The sequence below is a fragment of the Schistocerca gregaria genome, chromosome 1 (assembly GCF_023897955.1).
Source record: "Schistocerca gregaria isolate iqSchGreg1 chromosome 1, iqSchGreg1.2, whole genome shotgun sequence".
Lineage (NCBI taxonomy): Eukaryota > Metazoa > Arthropoda > Insecta > Orthoptera > Acrididae > Schistocerca > Schistocerca gregaria.
This window is the reverse complement of record NC_064920.1, coordinates 844099790-844117620: the sequence shown is the minus strand read 5'-3', so window position 1 is coordinate 844117620 and position 17831 is coordinate 844099790. Positions and strand designations below refer to the sequence as shown.

General features: G+C 42.9%; 1 protein-coding gene across 1 annotated transcript in view; it reads right to left on the bottom strand.

The window, feature by feature from the left end:
* The window catches only part of LOC126272494 (valacyclovir hydrolase), a 44944-nt gene that overhangs the window by 15799 nt on the left and 11314 nt on the right, over window positions 1–17831 (bottom strand). The window contains exons 4-5 of the mRNA XM_049975385.1: window positions 8173–8326; window positions 7751–8009 (exon numbers count right to left, since the gene is read on the bottom strand). Coding sequence (XP_049831342.1) covers window positions 7751–8009; window positions 8173–8326 — 413 coding nt within the window. The remainder of the gene's footprint in view (window positions 1–7750; window positions 8010–8172; window positions 8327–17831) is intronic.

Below are 17831 nucleotides of genomic sequence, written 5' to 3'. Positions count from 1 at the left end.
ATCACTTAAGGCCGAAACGTTTGAGACTCCTTTTAGTCGCCTCTTACGACAGGCAGGAATACCGTGGGCCTATTCTCACCCCCGAACCCACAGGGGGGGGAGGGGGGAGAGGGAGGGGGGAGAGGGAGGGGGGAGAGGGAGGGGGGAGGGGGAGGGGGGAGAGGGAGGGGGGAGAGGGAGGGGGGAGAGGGAGGGGGGAGAGGGAGGGGGGAGAGGGAGGGGGGAGAGGGAGGGGGGAGAGGGTGGGGGGAGAGGGTGGGGGGAGAGGGTGGGGGGAGAGGGTGGGGGGAGAGGGTGGGGGGAGAGGGTGGGGGGAGAGGGTAGGGGGAGAGGGTAGGGGGAGAGGGTAGGGGGAGAGGGTAGGGGGAGAGGGAGGGGGGAGAGGGTGGGGGGAGAGGGTGGGGGGAGAGGGTGGGGGGAGAGGGTGGGGGGAGAGGGAGGGGGGAGAGGGAGGGGGGAGAGAGAGGGGGGAGAGGGTGGGGGGAAAGAGAGAGAGGGGGGAGGGGGGATCAGCACAAGCTACTCAAGATAACATCTACGATTAATACTACAATATGGGAAACAGTATGTTCAGAGATACTACAATTCAACAGACTCTGAAGGTGGTCTAATTGCCAGATTAGCCCTCCGCTTTAGTGCCAGGAAGGAGGAATTCTTTTCTGGTCAGGGAGTTGGAGTTGTTCCATCAGGGGAAGGGAATAGTAACTGCGGGACAGGAGTAAAGGGAAGACGGACAGGATAGAGGGAGGAAGTGGAAGAGGAAGGGGGTGCAACTGAAGTAAATGCAGATATTAAAGATGCTGGGTGGAGACAGCTGAATTACTGTCTGGCCTCAAAGTAGAATAGATGATCGAGAGTTTTGAATTTCTTAATCTACCTTTCATTTCTATAGATCAGGTAATCCTGTGAACAGGGAGAATGTGGGCCAGAACAGTTCACACACTTGGGCAGTGGGGTGCAAGGACTTCACACACTGATAGGTCAGCTGCAGGCATCACAAATAGCATTCACTTCATATTGCAAAAACTTGTGACCAAAATGGAGACACTGGAAACAGTGCATGGGAGGTGTGATATAGAGCTTCACATCACAATGGTAAATAATGAATTTGACTTTTTCCAGAAGAGTACCCCATCAAAAGCAAGGATGAAAGCACTGGTATCAATACAATTGTCCTCGAGACCTCTCTGGACTCAATGGGCAAAATGAATGCCGTGCCACACCAGATTAATACTGAGTTGCTCACCAAATTCAAGGATGAGATCCCTGTGAAAAATAGTGCCTTGGGTCATATTTAAGGACTGGTGGGGAGTTATGTTCACCCAAATGTCTCCTAAGTGCTTGCAAGCATAAAGGGAAGTCAATTGAATGGTAGAATAGGTTTTAATCTGTAGAGAACCTGACCGCATCTTCCTACGTGAGGCAACTTCACCAAACTTATGTTCGATATGTTCTACAAAAAAGAATTATTTGGTAGTGGCAAGTCTCTCCCCTGACTGTCCTGGAACAAAACTAACAACAGGGAAAGGGCTTCACTCCAAGCTGGTGGGCCTGGCCCCCATCCCAGGGAGTGGTAGTGGGGGGGGGGGGGGGGGGAGGCTGAGGAAGCAAAAGTAAGAGCAGAGAGAGAACCACGCCTGTCTGAAGACATAGCCATGCAAGAGCAGCCAGAAATATGGAGCTTAGCACACTTCATGCACAGAGCATCTGTCCTGGTATCACCCAATCCAGTCAGGGGCTGTCCCTGTGGTTATCACACAGCCATGGCAAGGGCTGCCTGGCACGGCAGTCGTTGCCGGGAGTTCTGATGCCCCAAAAAGATGAGCAACCACTCCTAGGCATACATGATGTGGTGACAGCTCAGGTATTGGAAATATCATCCATGTGTTGTAAGGGGTTTCAGTCAGGTAGGTACAAAACATCCCCAACACATGGGCTGGCTACATGTGCTGGTGACCTAGCAGTGAAGGAAGGGGAGGAAGGAGGTAGGGGGAGGGGGAGGAAGGAGGTAGGGGGAGGAACCCAGACCGGAGATGCTAGGGAGGGAGTTCTTCCCCAGATAGTTCACACTCAGAAAAAGAATTTAGAAAGAGAGGGCAAATCCTAAGGGAGACAAAACAAAAAACAAGAAGAAGAAGAAGAAGAAGAAGAAGAAGAATGGAAACTCAAGGTAAGACAGAAAAGGAACAGCTGGGTCATTCAAGGAAAACACCTACTAGGAAGAGGGGGAGCGGCAAGAAGATGAGGAGCTAGGATAGGAAAGAGTGGATACAAGGAAAGGGAATGAAACCCGGGAGAGAACAGAAGCTGCATTGACTCGGGGCCCTGTGTGTGCCACACACGTACCCACAAAAGCGCTGTGGGCCCCTCTGGCGCATTACTGTGGGCAGTTCAATAGTATAACTCAAAAGCTAGACAATTTTTGGAAAGTTTTGTTGACCAAATTATAGAGTTAAATATTAACACTTATGAACTGACAGATTACGCCAATGCCAACAAAGTCTTTCTTTAACAGCAAGAGCATAATGCGCTAGAAGCATTCTCGCCAGGCTTGCCAAATGAAATTTCCTGTAAAGTGCAAGCAGACTTTTCAGGATCTCTAAACAATGTTGTGGTAACTGTGACTGACAGCTTTAGCAGAAAAATAGTTGGTGTCCAGAACTAGGGAAAAGAAGGTAGTTCTCAATGCAGAGACTGTGCACAATCAATGTGGTCAACCTGGTCACATTAAGCAAAATTGTTTGTGGGAGATGTAAGCAAATTAAGGACACTCAGAATGGGAACATCAGCACAGGTTTCCATAGGCAAAGGGAAGGTGCTGGCAGTAAGAGCTTGCAACCTCAATGTTAACCAACATAGGGAACATATGAGACCCCTGCACTGCATTTCCAGTAAATGTGAGTGGAGGATACCAGTGTGCAAATCAGTGGCAGACTACTGTTTGATGAGCTATGTGGTAGGAAAGGCGTATAAATCTCTACTGGATACAGGATCACAAGTATATGTAGCAAGTTATAATGTACCTTTGTACAGAGTTTGAACTAGCATCATAGTAGACTATGTAACGCAGGAGGGTGTAGTACTCATTCGCTCAGTTCGGCATTTATAAACTCCTGAGTGGGTGGGGGATGGGGGTAAGACTTTCAGACTTGCAAAGCATGGAAGTATTTCCTCGAATTGGCTACAATTATAATTTCATACTCAGATTGGATTTTCTGAGCAAACAGCATGCCAAAGTCAATTTGGAAAGGTGCATGGTAGAGCTGGGCAGGACATCACTCTGTTAGGTTTTACTGCCATAAGAAGAGAACCACGTGTATGAATATCAAGAGCTCAGATGGCAGCCCAGTTCTAAGCAAAGAAGGGAAGGCAGAAAGGTGGAAGGAGTATATAGAAGGTTTATACAAGGGCGATGTACTTGAGGACAATATTATGGAAATAGAAGAGGATGTAGATGAAGACGAAATGGGAGATACGATACTGCGTGAAGAGTTTGACAGAGCACTGAAAGACCTGAGTCGAAACAAGGCCCCCGGAGTAGACAACATTCCATTAGAACTACTGACGGCCTTGGGAGAGCCAGTCATGACAAAACTCTACCAGCTGGTGAGCAAGATGTATGAGACAGGCGAAATACCCTCAGACTTCAAGAAGAATATAATAATTCCAATCCCAAAGAAAGCAGGTGCTGACAGATGTGAAAATTACCGAACTATCAGTTTAATAAGCCACGGCTGCAAAATACTAACGCGAATTCTTTACAGACGAATGGAAAAACTGATAGATGCAGACCTCGGGGAAGATCAGTTTGGATTCCGTAGAAATGTTGGAACATGTGAGGCAATACTGACCTTACGACTTATCTTAGAAGAAAGATTAAGAAAAGGCAAACCTACGTTTCTAGCATTTGTAGACTTAGAGAAAGCTTTTGACAATGTTGACTGGAATACTCTTTTTCAAATTCTAAAGGTGGCAGGGGTAAAATACAGGGAGCGAAAGGCTATTTATAATTTGTACAGAAACCAGATGGCAGTCATAAGAGTCGAGGGGCATGAAAGGGAAGCAGTGGTTGGGAAAGGAGTGAGACAGGGTTGTAGCCTCTCCCCGATGTTATTCAATCTGTATATTGAGCAAGCAGTAAAGGAAACAAAAGAAAAATTTGGAGTAGGTATTAAAATTCATGGAGACGAAGTAAAAACTTTGAGGTTCGCCGATGACATTGTAATTCTGTCAGAGACGGCAAAGGACTTGGAACAGCAGTTGAACGGAATGGACAGTGTCTTGAAAGAAGGATATAAGATGAACATTAACAAAAGCAAAACGAGGATAATGGAATGTAGTCAAATTAAATCGGGTGATGCTGAGGGAATTAGATTAGGAAATGAGGCACTTAAAGTAGTAAAGGAGTTTTGCTATTTAGGAAGTAAAATAACTGATGATGGTCGAAGTAGAGAGGATATAAAATGTAGACTGGCAATGGCAAGGAAAGCGTTTCTGAAGAAGAGAAATTTGTTAACATCGAATATAGATTTATGTATCAGGAAGTCGTTTCTGAAAGTATTTGTTTGGAGTGTAGCCATGTATGGAAGTGAAACATGGACGATAACTAGTTTGGACAAGAAGAGAATAGAAGCTTTCGAAATGTGGTGCTACAGAAGAATACTGAAGATAAGGTGGATAGATCACGTAACTAATGAGGAGGTATTGAATAGGATTGGGGAGAAGAGAAGTTTGTGGCACAACTTGACTAGAAGAAGGGATCGGTTGGTAGGACATGTTTTGAGGCATCAAGGGATCACAAATTTAGCATTGGAGGGCAGCGTGGAGGGTAAAAATTGTAGAGGGAGACCGAGAGATGAGTACACCAAGCAGATTCAGAAGGATGTAGGTTGCAGTAGGTACTGGGAGATGAAGCAGCTTGCACAGGATAGAGTAGCATGGAGAGCTGCATCAAACCAGTCTCAGGACTGAAGACAACAACAACAACAAGAACAAAATGCTGCAAGGTATGTTCCAGATGTTGGGGAGACACCTACACTGCTCGCACAGGCCCTTAGAAATTATTTGCAGGATAAAATATCAAAAAGTAAAGAGAAGCCAGACTGGGTAGATGTAGGAGCAGATTAGCCTCTTAATACTTTCAGCACAGGAATACAGTAGAAGAAGAATGGCTAGCTCTGAGAAATGAAATAGTGAAGGCAGTAGAGGACCCTGTAGGTAAAATGATGAGGGCTAATAGAAATCCTTTGGAGAGATACTGAATTAAATTAATGAAAGGAGAAAATATAAATATGCTATAAATGAAGGAGGTGAAAGAGGATTCAAAGTCTAAAGAATGAGATTGATAGGAAGTCCAACATGTCTAAGCAGGAATGGCGAGAGGACAAATGTAAAGCTGTAGAAACATATGTCACTAGGGGTAAGATAGATGCTGGCAACAGAAAAATTAAAGAGACCGTTGGAGGAAAGAGAACCATCTGTATGAATATCAGGAGCTCAGATGGAAAACCAGTCCTAAGCGAAGAAGGGAAAGAAGAAATGTGGTAGGAGTATACAGAGGGTCTATATAAGGGAGATATACTTCAGGGCACTTAGACAAGATTCCGTTAGACCTACTGATAGCCTTGGGAGAGCCAGTCCTGACAAAATTCTTCCATATAGTGAGCAAGATATATGAAACAGACAAAATACCCTCAGACTTCAAGAAGAATATAATAATCCCAATTCAAAAGAAAGGAGCTGCTGACAGGAGTGAAAATTATTGAACTATAAGTTTAATAAGTTACAGTTGCAAAATACTAACATAAACCCATTACAAAAGAAGTGAAAAACTGGTAAACGTCAACCTCATGGAAGATCAGTTTGGATTCCGGAGAAATGTACGAACATGTGAGGTAACACCGACCCAATGACTTCTCATAGAAGATAGGTTAAGGAAAGGCAAACCTACATTTATAGCATTTGTAGACTTATTTATTTATTCAACCTGATCAGATTAGGGCCATCAGGCCCTCTCTCACATTGGACCAGTGTTCCACACATGCAGCATTTCACACATCAGAATTACATCATGACAATAGTTTAAATAAGAAAATCAGATTACTCTAGTGACAATATGAATAAAGAGTAATGACTAAGACCTAATAAAGTAAATGCTAGCAGTATTTTTACAACAGGTGCTATACAAACAAATTATGATAAAAGCAATAATAATAACATAAAAAAATCAAAGCACTGCTGACTATGCAGTCTCAAGAATCCAATGCAGCTCGAGAACATCAGGCTTTAATTCGCTCTTTGCAAACTCCTTCCAAAAATGAGGTGTGGCATAACTGATTGAGAGCATCATGAATTATCTTGATCCTCAGATTCCTTTACTCCCATGGGATTAACGAGTTACTTCTCTGCAGCACAACATTACAGTAGCACAGGTGAGAGAGCTTTTATATTCTGAATCCCACTGATTGCTAACAATTTACCATTTTGTTTTATACAAGAATGGTTCCCAGTGGGATTATGTCATGTCTTAATTCTAAACAAAGCACAAGGCCATATAATATTTTACAGGAATGGAAATTAGTGTCAATTGCTTTTTGCACAGCCAGCTCTCCTGTATTAGCTAAGCAAATCAGCCCTTTGATCATGTCCCCAAACACACTACTTCAAACATTGTATTCAAAGAAGTTTCATAAGCTAAAAATTCATTCAATGTGTACGAAGACTTGGGCATTACTGCAAATGCAAATCTAAGACCAAAAAAATGATGCACCATTAAGGAATTATCCAAATGGGATAGAAATTAGTAGATATGTTGTACATGTACAGACAAACAAACAAAATCTGTCTGGAGTCACCCCAGACAGCAGTAGGATACCAACCCGACTGTCACCAGCCACACACCTCAATAACCAAGAGTGATGGATAGGGGGTGTCATTTCTTTTGACAGCAGGACCCCTTAGCTGTCATCCGCAGCACCCTTACAGCACAGTGGTATGTGGATGGTATTCTACATCCTGTTTTGTTGCCCTGGTATTCTACATCCCGCTTTTGTTGCCTTTCATGACAAGCCATCTTGGGCTCATATTTCTGTAAGACAATGCCCTCATGCATATGCCGAGAGTTTCTACTCCTTGTCTTCATGCTTGCCAAACCCTACCCTGGCAAACAATGCCACCACGTCTCTCCCCAAATGAGAGACCCTCCAACCAACTTGGGTTATGACGATCTAATGTGCCACCTGGACAGAATTTGGCATGATAAACACATTATTGACTTCTCAATTTGTGAAGCCTTTTCCCTTGGATAAATCATCCTATTCTTCTGAAATTGCATTTTTTTCCCACTACACGTAGATCACATCTACTAATTTTTGTCCCATTCTGATAATTTTACTATGATGCATCGAGATTTTTTTTGTTCTAGAATGTAAGTGCCCAGAGAATGCTGAGTTTGTCAGATAGTATTTAAAAATGACTAACAATGTTCAAAATCTTTGATTCTAAGAGATATGTAAATAAGCATTTTAAGTATTTTCATAAAGTTTCCCTGCTTCAAAACTCAATTTATCATATTTCAAGAACCAAACTATTAAGAGTAGGATATGCAAATAATTAATATTTCTGAACTGAAATTTTGATTTAATACTTGTATATATTGCATGTAAGAGCATTAAAACCAGCATTTAACATTTCACTAGAAAACAAAAGCTTTATATTAATCTTATGAAAGCCATCTTTTCCTCATACTCACTTGGCACCAGGTATATTGGAGACTAGAAGTGCAGGATGAAATTCAGGTACCATTGGATCCTTTGCCCCATGGATCACAAGTGTTGGGCAGCGAATCAGTGGTAACAGCCAACGACAGATGTCTCCATTCACCTGCTCACGTTGCATGCATACCATTGCATCCACCCATGCAGCCCATAAGTCTGCAAATCCTTTTACCCCATACAGATCTTCCATGGGTTTCCGGTAGCGTTCCGACATTGCACTAACATCACGGATACCTACAAAGTATTAGACAAAAATAAACATGTTCTTTGTAGCTATATATGACGATTGACACTGGATATCGTAGAATATAAGTGAAGGAGAATACTGAACAAGAAAAGTAAGTAACAGATGCAGATGGTGGTGGTTGTGGTTTTACTAAAAGAAAATGCACACTACCTTTGTAAATTTCAGCATCTTCAGCACTGATGAAAGCATTTGCACCCCAAACAATTAATTTTTTGACATTTTGGGGATATTTGCCGGCCATTATTAGTGCTGTGATACCTCCATCACTCCATCCCAGAAGTGAGTATTTGTTGATATTCAGTACCTTACAAAACAACAAAAAATTCTGTAACCTTGGTTATAAGTCAAGAATTTGAGTCACATTGTATCTGGCATTCTTTCACATTTTATCAAGTGTTGCTTTGCATGGTATCTCATTACTTATTGTATATAAACCATGAAATACAGCACTGAGATGCTATGCATGTCTCACAAATGATACTACCGAAAGTATCTCTAACAATTCTAGCAATGAAATTTTTTAAGCTGTTCTAGATTTTTGCAGCCAGCATGCGCACTGAAGTTGACTTTTTTTTAATTCTAGATAGCAAACTTAAAAATGTGTAGAAAAAGAAGAAATGTCAAAGTAAAGTAAGAAGTGAAATAGCCCTTACATTTCACACTCACTGGTAAATTACAACTAATAGCAAGCAAGAAACTAAACTTTTTTATAGCGATAAAATGAAGTGTAGTGGCACAGTGGTTAAGATGCTGGAACCTAGTTTGAGAGGATGTCAGTTCAAATACCCACCTGTCCATCCAGATTTAAGTTTTCTGTAGTTTTCCTACGTAGCTTAAGGTAAACACTTGATAAGGACATGGTCAATTGCTTTCTCTGTCCTTCCCCAATCTGTCCTTGGGCTCTGTTTTGAATAGTCTTTTTGTCAACAGATCATTGAGCCCTAATCATCTGTCCTCCTTCCTTTATGGTGAAGTAAATATTAAAACATGGAACTGATAATAGAGAAGAGAATTCTTTTAATCCTTAGTGATAGGAAATGGCAATATTAATGCACATTGCAGCAAAGGGAAGAAACTTGACAGTCAACGCAGATCACCTTACACAGAATTGAACAAAAGTTATTCATCATTATTCATTTTCTCAAATGAAAGCTGTCATTTGTGAATACAATGAATAAAACAGCAATTTCAAAGCCAAAACCAGTACATTGTCATTTATACAACTAATGTACTTTCTGTTGCATTTAGTTCTCAGATCAATTTTTTTTAACATCATCTGACAAGGTACATTTGATTTTGGAGGATCTGCCATTGTAAAAGAAACATATTCCATTGATGCATAACAATCTAAGACCATCAAATTATGACTCGTCACTACTTCTTGAAATCTTTTGGCCACTATCCAGTGTGTTTCATAATTACACCACAAAGAGTTTTGAATCCTTTCAAATATACCCAGATCATTTCAAAATTCTTGAGAAACACTGACAAGTCTCTGCACCAATCCTTCAATCATGTTAACTGGAGTGGCATACAATACACCTGTAAGGTAGGCCCAGACATGGAAATCAATGAGGTCAGATCAGTTGATCTTAGGAGGCCACGATACAGGTCCTACTTATCAATTGATCTGTGGCCATATCAATGTGGTAGATATCATCTTACCATAGCAGCAAAATGTGCCAGTGCTCCATCATGCATGCACCACATCCTCTGGTATTGTTCCAAGGAACATCCTTGAGCAATCCTGCAAGATGATGCCACAGAAATTTAAAGTCATTCACCCATCAAGTTTGTTTGTAACTATAAGGCACTATAAGATGATTAACTAGTACTCCTAATCACATATTCAATGAGAAATGTTGCTTGTGCACAGCATGTGGATTGGAGTCTAGATGACTCCAATGTGATATTGTGATAACTAAAACACCCCATCAACTGAAACTTGCTTCACCTGTAAGTAAAACTTTATCATCAAATGCAGAGTTGCCTACAGCTTGTTGTTGCATCCACTGGCAGAACTTTAGTGTAAGACAAAGGTCTGCTACACCAAGACTGGAATGGTATGAGTACATTGCACTGTGATGAATTATTCTTCAATTACTAGTGTGGCTCATTCCATGAATTTGTGTGGCAAATTTACTTGTTGAGATTCTTGGGTAGCATGTGACTGTTTTGAGCACCATATTTTCAAGCAAGGTGTAATTCATGAAGGCCTACCTGTTCCAACAGGTGCAAAATCCCCAGTTTTTTGGAGACACTGATGCACCCTTGTAAATATTCAACTCTTGAAGTGCCTTCAGGCAGGGTATGCTTCTTGGTACAAGTGGGTAGGCTCCTGTGCATTGCTGTTCTTACCACTTATGAAATAAATATCTGCATATTCCTTGTTACTGTAATGTTCCATGTTGCCACCAACACTCACAATGCAACTGACACTCTGCAGGCAACTGTGGCAGGCACTCTGTGTACAGTACCATCGTATCCAATCTGTTTACAAATCCACATTTTGAAAATGTAAACAAAGACCATACTTTGGAACAGCATGGAGTGTTTACACAGAATCCCTATATCTATATATCATAAATTCATTGTAAACCTCCCTCAATCACACCACAACAATACAGATGAACCATTTACGGCTATACTTCACCTTTGGTGCAGAAAGGTGAAAATAATCTTCAAATTGTATCTTGATACTCTGCCAATAAGCTGCCATATTTAAGTGGGCTGCCCTCCAGTTTTTACACACTTATTTAGTGTCATTAAGTGCAGTACTAAAAGTCTGTAATGCATATTTATTTCACCTTGCATTTTAACAAGAATGCACACTCAAAGCTCTATGTAATTGAATCTAAGAATGAATAAATTTGTTTCATTGTATGAAACAAACAATTCCAACTTGTAATGGCAGGCACACATCGAGAGTCTACTGAAGTGGTTTTAAATACACTCCTGGAAATTGAAATAAGAACACCGTGAATTCATTGTCCGAGGAAGGGGAAACTTTATTGACACATTCCTGGGGTCAGATACATCACATGATCACACTGACAGAATCACAGGCACATAGACACAGGCAACAGAGAATGCACAATGTCGGCACTAGTACAGTGTATATCCACCTTTCGCAGCAATGCAGGCTGTTATTCTCCCATGGAGACGATCGTAGAGATGCTGGATGTAGTCCTGTGGAACGGCTTGCCATGCCATTTCCACCTGGCACCTCAGTTGGACCAGCGTTCGTGCTGGGCGTGCAGACCGCGTGAGACGACACTTCATCCAGTCCCAACATGCTCAATGGTGGACAGATCCGGAGATCTTGCTGGCCAGGGTAGTTGACTTACACCTTCTAGAGCACGTTGGGTGGTGCGGGATACATGCGAATGTGCATTGTCCTGTTGGAACAGCAAGTTCCCTTGGCGGTCTAGGAATGGTAGAACGATGCGTTCGATGACGGTTTGGATGTACCGTGCACTATTCAGTGTCCCCTCGACGATCACCAGAGGTGTATGGCCAGTGTAGGAGATCGCACCCCACACCATGATGCCGGGTGTTGGCCCTGTGTGCCTCGCTCGTATGCAGTCCTGATTGTGGCGCTCACCTGCACGGTGCCAAACACACATACGACCATCATTGGCACCAAGGCAGAAGCGACTCTCATCGCTGAAGACGACACGTCTCCATTCGTCCCTCCATTCACGCCTGTCGCGACACCACTGGAGGCGAGCTGCACGATGTTGGGGCGTGAGCGGAAGACGGCCTAACGGTGTGCGGGACCGTAGCCCAGCTTCATGGAGACGGTTGCGAATGGTCCTCGCTGATACCCCAGGAGCAACAGTGTCCCTAATTTGCTGGGAAGTGGCGGTGCGGTCCCCTATGACACTGCGTAGGATCCTAAGGTCTTGGCGTGCATCCGTGCATCGCTGCGGTCCGGTCCCAGGTCGACGGGCATGTGCACCTTCCACCGACCACTGGCGACAACATCGATGTACTGTGGAGACCTCACACCCCACGTGTTGAGCAATTCGGCGGTACGTCCACCCGGCCTCCCGCACGCCCACTGTACGCCCTCGCTCAAAGTCCGTCAACTGCGCATACGGTTCACGTCCACGCTGTCGCGGCATGCTACCAGTGTTAAAGACTGCGATGGAGCTCCGTATGCCACGGCAAACTGGCTGACACTGACGGCGGCGGTGCACAAATGCTGCGCAGCTAGTGCCATTCGACGGCCAACACCGCGGTTCCTGGTGTGTCCGCTGTGCCGTGCATGTGATCATTGCTTGTACAGCCCTCTCGCAGTGTCCAGAGCAAGTATGGTGGGTCTGACATACCGGTGTCAATGTGTTCTTTTCCGTGTGAGCAAAAAAGTCCAGAGCAAATTTCTGTTTTGCTGGCAGGTCAGCACAAAGAAACATCTAAATATGGATGATTTTGTGTGGATAGCAATGCAGGATGTTTCGCAGGGTTTTCTACACTGTGCTATCAGGTTGGTTGGTTGGTTGGTTGGTTGTTTTACAGGCGGGAGAAGGGACCAAACGACAAGGTCATCGGTTCCTTGTTCCTAATAAAACAATGCCACAAGTGTGAGAATAAAACAGACGAAACATATAACACAAAACGGAAAGAAAGGAAAAGCCACAAGATCGAACAGAAGGCAACAAACACTAAAAGCAACAAAAGAGGACAAGAATACAACAGAGAGACATTAGAAACAGAAGAGTAAAACATGAAAGCAGATTAAAGTGGCTGGCCAACAATGAGGGAAAAAAAAGAAAAAAGAAAAAGGGAAAGCAGCCACTCTGCAACACATTAAAACCTCCACCCTAAAAGCACTAGTGGAAGATACAGAGTGACAAAGGACATGCACTAAATCTACATAGACATATGAACCCCCCTCTCACAGATAAAACATAAAACTAAAGCTGCTGTGGAGGCATTGTCGTCCAACACGGAAGGTAGGGTGCTGGGAAAGTTAAAAGTCTGCTGCACAGCAGCTAAAAGTGGGCAGTCCAGCAAGAGGTGGACGACTGTCATTTGGAAGCCACAGCGACACTGAGGTGGGTCCTCGCGACGGAGTAGGTAACCATGTGTTAGCCACATATGGACAATGCGGAGCTGGCAGAAGACAACTGATTCCCTGCGAAAGGCCTGCCTTAATGATATACAGTTTGTTGTGCATGCTGCTATGACATTCAGTCTCCCAAAACTGGAAAACCGTGAGGTGTAATACAGAACGCAGGTCAGCTTCAGAGATGCATATCTGCAGAAGCGGTTTCCACGTTGCCTGTTTGGCCAGCCTGTTGGCAAGTTTGTTGCCGGGAATTCTGACGTGTTCTGGGATCCACACAAACACCACGAAACAGCGGGACTGTTCCAGGGCATAGATGGACTCCTGAATAGACGCTAACAGAGGGTGGCGGGGTAGCACTGGTCAGTAACTTGTAGGCTGCTCTTTGAGTCAGTACACAGGAGAAATGACTCTCCAGGGCATGAGCTGATGTACTCAAGAGCACGAGATATGGCCACCAGCTCTGCAGTGAAAACACTGCAGCCAACTGGCAAGGAGTGCTGCTCAATATGTCCTCCATGAACATATGCAAAGACTACATGACAATCAGCTGTTGAGCCGTCGGTGTAAATCACTTCAGAGCCTCGGAACACCTCAATAATCGAGAGGAAGTGACAGCGGAGAGTGGTGCTCGCAGGCATGACCAACGTTTGGGCAATTCCCCGTGCACTGCATATTTTCACACCACCACTTGTACCCTCCTGCAATGCTGTGGTCACATCTTCGGCAGATACCATATCAACTGCTTTCCTCCCTCTGCCACATAGCACTTCAAAAGAACCTTTCATTTCGAATTTTGTAATCATTTTCTCCAGACCATTAGCAGACAATGGAAAATGGCTTTTTTTTTTACACCCTTGAGTGCCCGGAATTGCTGCAGAGCTACTGGTGCCCAGTCACTGTTCTTGTGAAAGACCTATATTGGCTCCTTCGTAGAGAGAGAGAGAGAGAGAGAGAGAGAGAGAGAGAGAGAGAGAGAGAGAGAGAGAGTCATGTTGGACGTCTCAGACATAGACCAGCATTCACCGTTGTTTTCAGAAGGAATTTTTCACTCTGCAGAGAGGTGCACTGATAAGGAACTCTCAGGTTAAAAGTTTGTGCTTCACTGGGGCTTTTAACTTTCGCAGGCTCTGCCAACTGAGCTACCAAAGCACAACCCGTCCTCACAGCTTTACTTCTGTCAGTAACTTACAGAAGTTCTCCTGCAAAACTTTTAGGACTAGTGCTCCTGGAAGAAAGGGTATTGTGGAGACATGGCTTAGCCATAGCCTGGAGGAATGTTCCATAATGAATTTTTCCAGATTGAGTTCCAGCCTGGTTCACAGTTTTAAACTGCCAGGAAGTTTCATATCAGCACACACTCCACCACAGAGTGAAAAATTCATTCTGGAATCATCCTCCTAGCTGCAGCTACACCAGGTCTCTGCAATATCCTTTCCTGCACGGTTGTTAGTGCTGCAAGTTCTGCAGGAGAGCTTCTGTGGAGTTTGAAAGGTAGGAAATAATGGGGTGGTGGAAGTAAATCTGTAGGGATGGGTTGTAAGTTGTGCTTTGGTAACACAATGGGCAGAGAACTTGCCCACAAAAGGCAAAGGCCCAGGTTTTGAGTCACTGTCCAATACACAGTTTTAATCTGCCAGGTATTTTCAGAGTTGTTTTGACTGCTTTGTTCGTAACACATCGACACTGGCATCTGATTTGCAACACAATTACATCTTAATGTTAGAAAGGGTAAGATTTTTTTTTTACTGTTAGCAGTGGCCTAGGTAAACAATTACGTTATTACTGTTTATATAGGTTCTTGATGGCTGATTACACTCAGAGTTAGCTGACATACACTATGCGATCCAAAGTATCCGAACATCTGGCTGAAAATGACTTACAAGTTTGTGGCACATTCCATCGGTAATGCTGAAATTCACTCTTAGCCTTAGCCTTGATAACAGCTTCCACTCTCACATGCATATGTTCAATCAGGTGTGGAAGGTTTCTTGGGGAATGGCAGCCCATTCTTCGCCGAGTACTGCACTGAAGAGAAGTATCAATGTCAGTCGGTGAGGCCTGGCACGAAGTCGGTGTTCCAAAAAAATCCCAAAGGTGTTCTATAGGATTCAGGTCAGGACCCTGTGCAGGCCAGTCCATTACAGGGATGTTGTCATGTAAGCACTCCGCTACAGGCCGCGCATTATAAACAGGTGCTCGATCGTTTTGAAAAATGCAATTGCCATCCCTGAATTGCTCTCCAACAGTGGGAAGCAAGAAGGTGCTGAAAACATCAATGTAGGCCTGTGCTATGATAGTGCCATGCAAAACAACAATGGGTGCAAGCTCTCTCCATGAACAACACAACCACACCGTAACACCACCACCTCCGAATTTTACTGTTGGCACTACACATGATGGCAGCTGACGTTCACCAGGCAATCATCATACCTACAACCTGCCATCGGATCACCACACTGTGTACCGTAATTCGTCACTCCACAAAACATTTTCCAACTGTTCAATCATCCAATGTTTATGCTCCTTAAACCAAGTGAGGCGTCGTTTGGCAATTACTGGCATGATGTGTGGATTATGAGCAGCCGCTCAACCATGAAATCCAAGTTTTCTCACCTCCTGCCTAACTGTCATAGTACTTGCAGTGGATCCTGATGCAGTTTGGAATTCCTGTGTGATGATCTGGATAGATGTCTGCCTATTACACATTACGACTCTCTTCAGCTGTCAGCGGTCTCTGTCAGTCAACAGATGAGGTCAGCCTGTACTCTTGTGTGCTGTATATTTGTGTGTGTGTGTGTGTGTGTGTGTGTGTGAGAGAGAGAGAGAGAGAGAGAGAGAGAGAGAGAGAGAGAGAGAGAGAGAGAGAGAGCTATTTTTGACAAAGGCCTTACAGGCCAAAAGCTTTATTTGGGACAGTGTTTTTGTTGTGCTTACGGTGACTCAGCAACTCAGCTATATGGTGAGCGGCAACTTTCCTTTTCATTACATTGCTACATTCCATCCTGGATTTTCCACTGTTTGATGTTCGGAACTAATTAATATTCCACATGTGTTATTAACTTTTTTAAGCTTGCTATTCATATATTTTCCAGTACTTTTAAAGAAACAGGAGATTGCTGTATTGGACAAAAAGTTTATCACTGTGTTTCTCACCAGCTTTGAAAATAGGAATTACTTTAGGTTGTTTTTGACATCCCTGGAAATATGCCATATTGTAATGAACATCTGCACATATAATACAGGATACTGTTAATTATAATTTGGAAGGAGAACTGTAAGATCCTGATGGGTATCAGTAACTTTTGAGAACGTTTCTTGTGGAGAACTGTGATTTGTCTTAGTCCATTAAAATGAACAGAAATGGTCTCAACTGCAAGAAACTTTTATTTTTGTGGTTACCAGTTTCGGTCAGTTACTGATCATCTTCAGACCCCATATACACATGTTGGTAGGTGATGGCAGTGAATGCAGCAGGTATTACGAAATCCACAAATGTCAACTGCTAAGTTCAGTGCAGCTGTTGCTTAAATATGTGATGTTCTGCCCACAGCACACTGAATTACATCAGTGATAGCCAATCAGGCGTACAGAACACAAAACAGTTCTTACAATACAATATATATACAGAATGATTAGACAAAATCTAATAAATGAAGAAATAGGTGTCTTACATCATATAAAAAAGAGATAATCAATCATAATCAGTTATGAGAACACCTACAGGGATTTATCGGAAACTTATAGATCGTATGGCAGCAAAGGTAGTGGCTAATCAATGTTAATGGTTCCCACGGAGACCGCAGTCATATCGACACGCACCATCCAGCCGAAGAGGATTTCAGAGTTGCAACTGTGGCTGGATGTCAAATATGTACTGGTGACATGTAGAAATGCAGGCCCGGTATAGCATATTGCTCCTACATCATAGTGGTAGTGGAAACACTACTCGACTCATGGCATTGTTTACCATCAAAGCAGTGTGGAGGTGTCAATGAGCATGTTTCACAGACAAAGATTGCAACAACTACTAGTTGTTACAAAATACTGGCATGCAAGTAAGACAACTGTTGTATTATGTGTCAGATAACCAACAAGATGACAAGTAAAGTAGGATACAATACTTACAACATGAAAAAATATCAGTTACATCAAAAGAACTATGCCACAAAATCTCATTGAGACACTGAGGTAGTTAAAGACAAAAAGCATAAAACAACTGAAGTTTAAAAGAACTGTGAACATAGTTGTTTACAATTATTCCATAAAACAGGCATACACTATGTCAGGTATATAGAAATACAGATTACACTGCTACAGTATAATACACCAAGGATATGTCTACGTAGACATAAATGTAAAACAAACCTGTATGCAGTTAAAAGATACTGTGACTGTAGTTGTCTACAGTCACAAAAAGTCCATAAAATCACAATGAATATGACATTACAATTATTATTTGGATAAATAAATGCAAAAAGAAGTAAAACAGCATTCTTTAGTTAAACCAGCGCAAAATCATCATATTAGATTACGGGAGGCACTGCACACAAAATGGGTCTATTGAGATATTCACGAATAAAAAATAAGAACATAAGCAGCCAAGAGTTTAAAATAAAGTGCACAAAAATTATTACAAACATGAAATGAAGCCATAGAAAATAAAGAAAGAATAAAAGAGAAATGGAAGAGCAGCAATATTCTATATTAATTCTTCAGAAAGATCATAGAAATACTG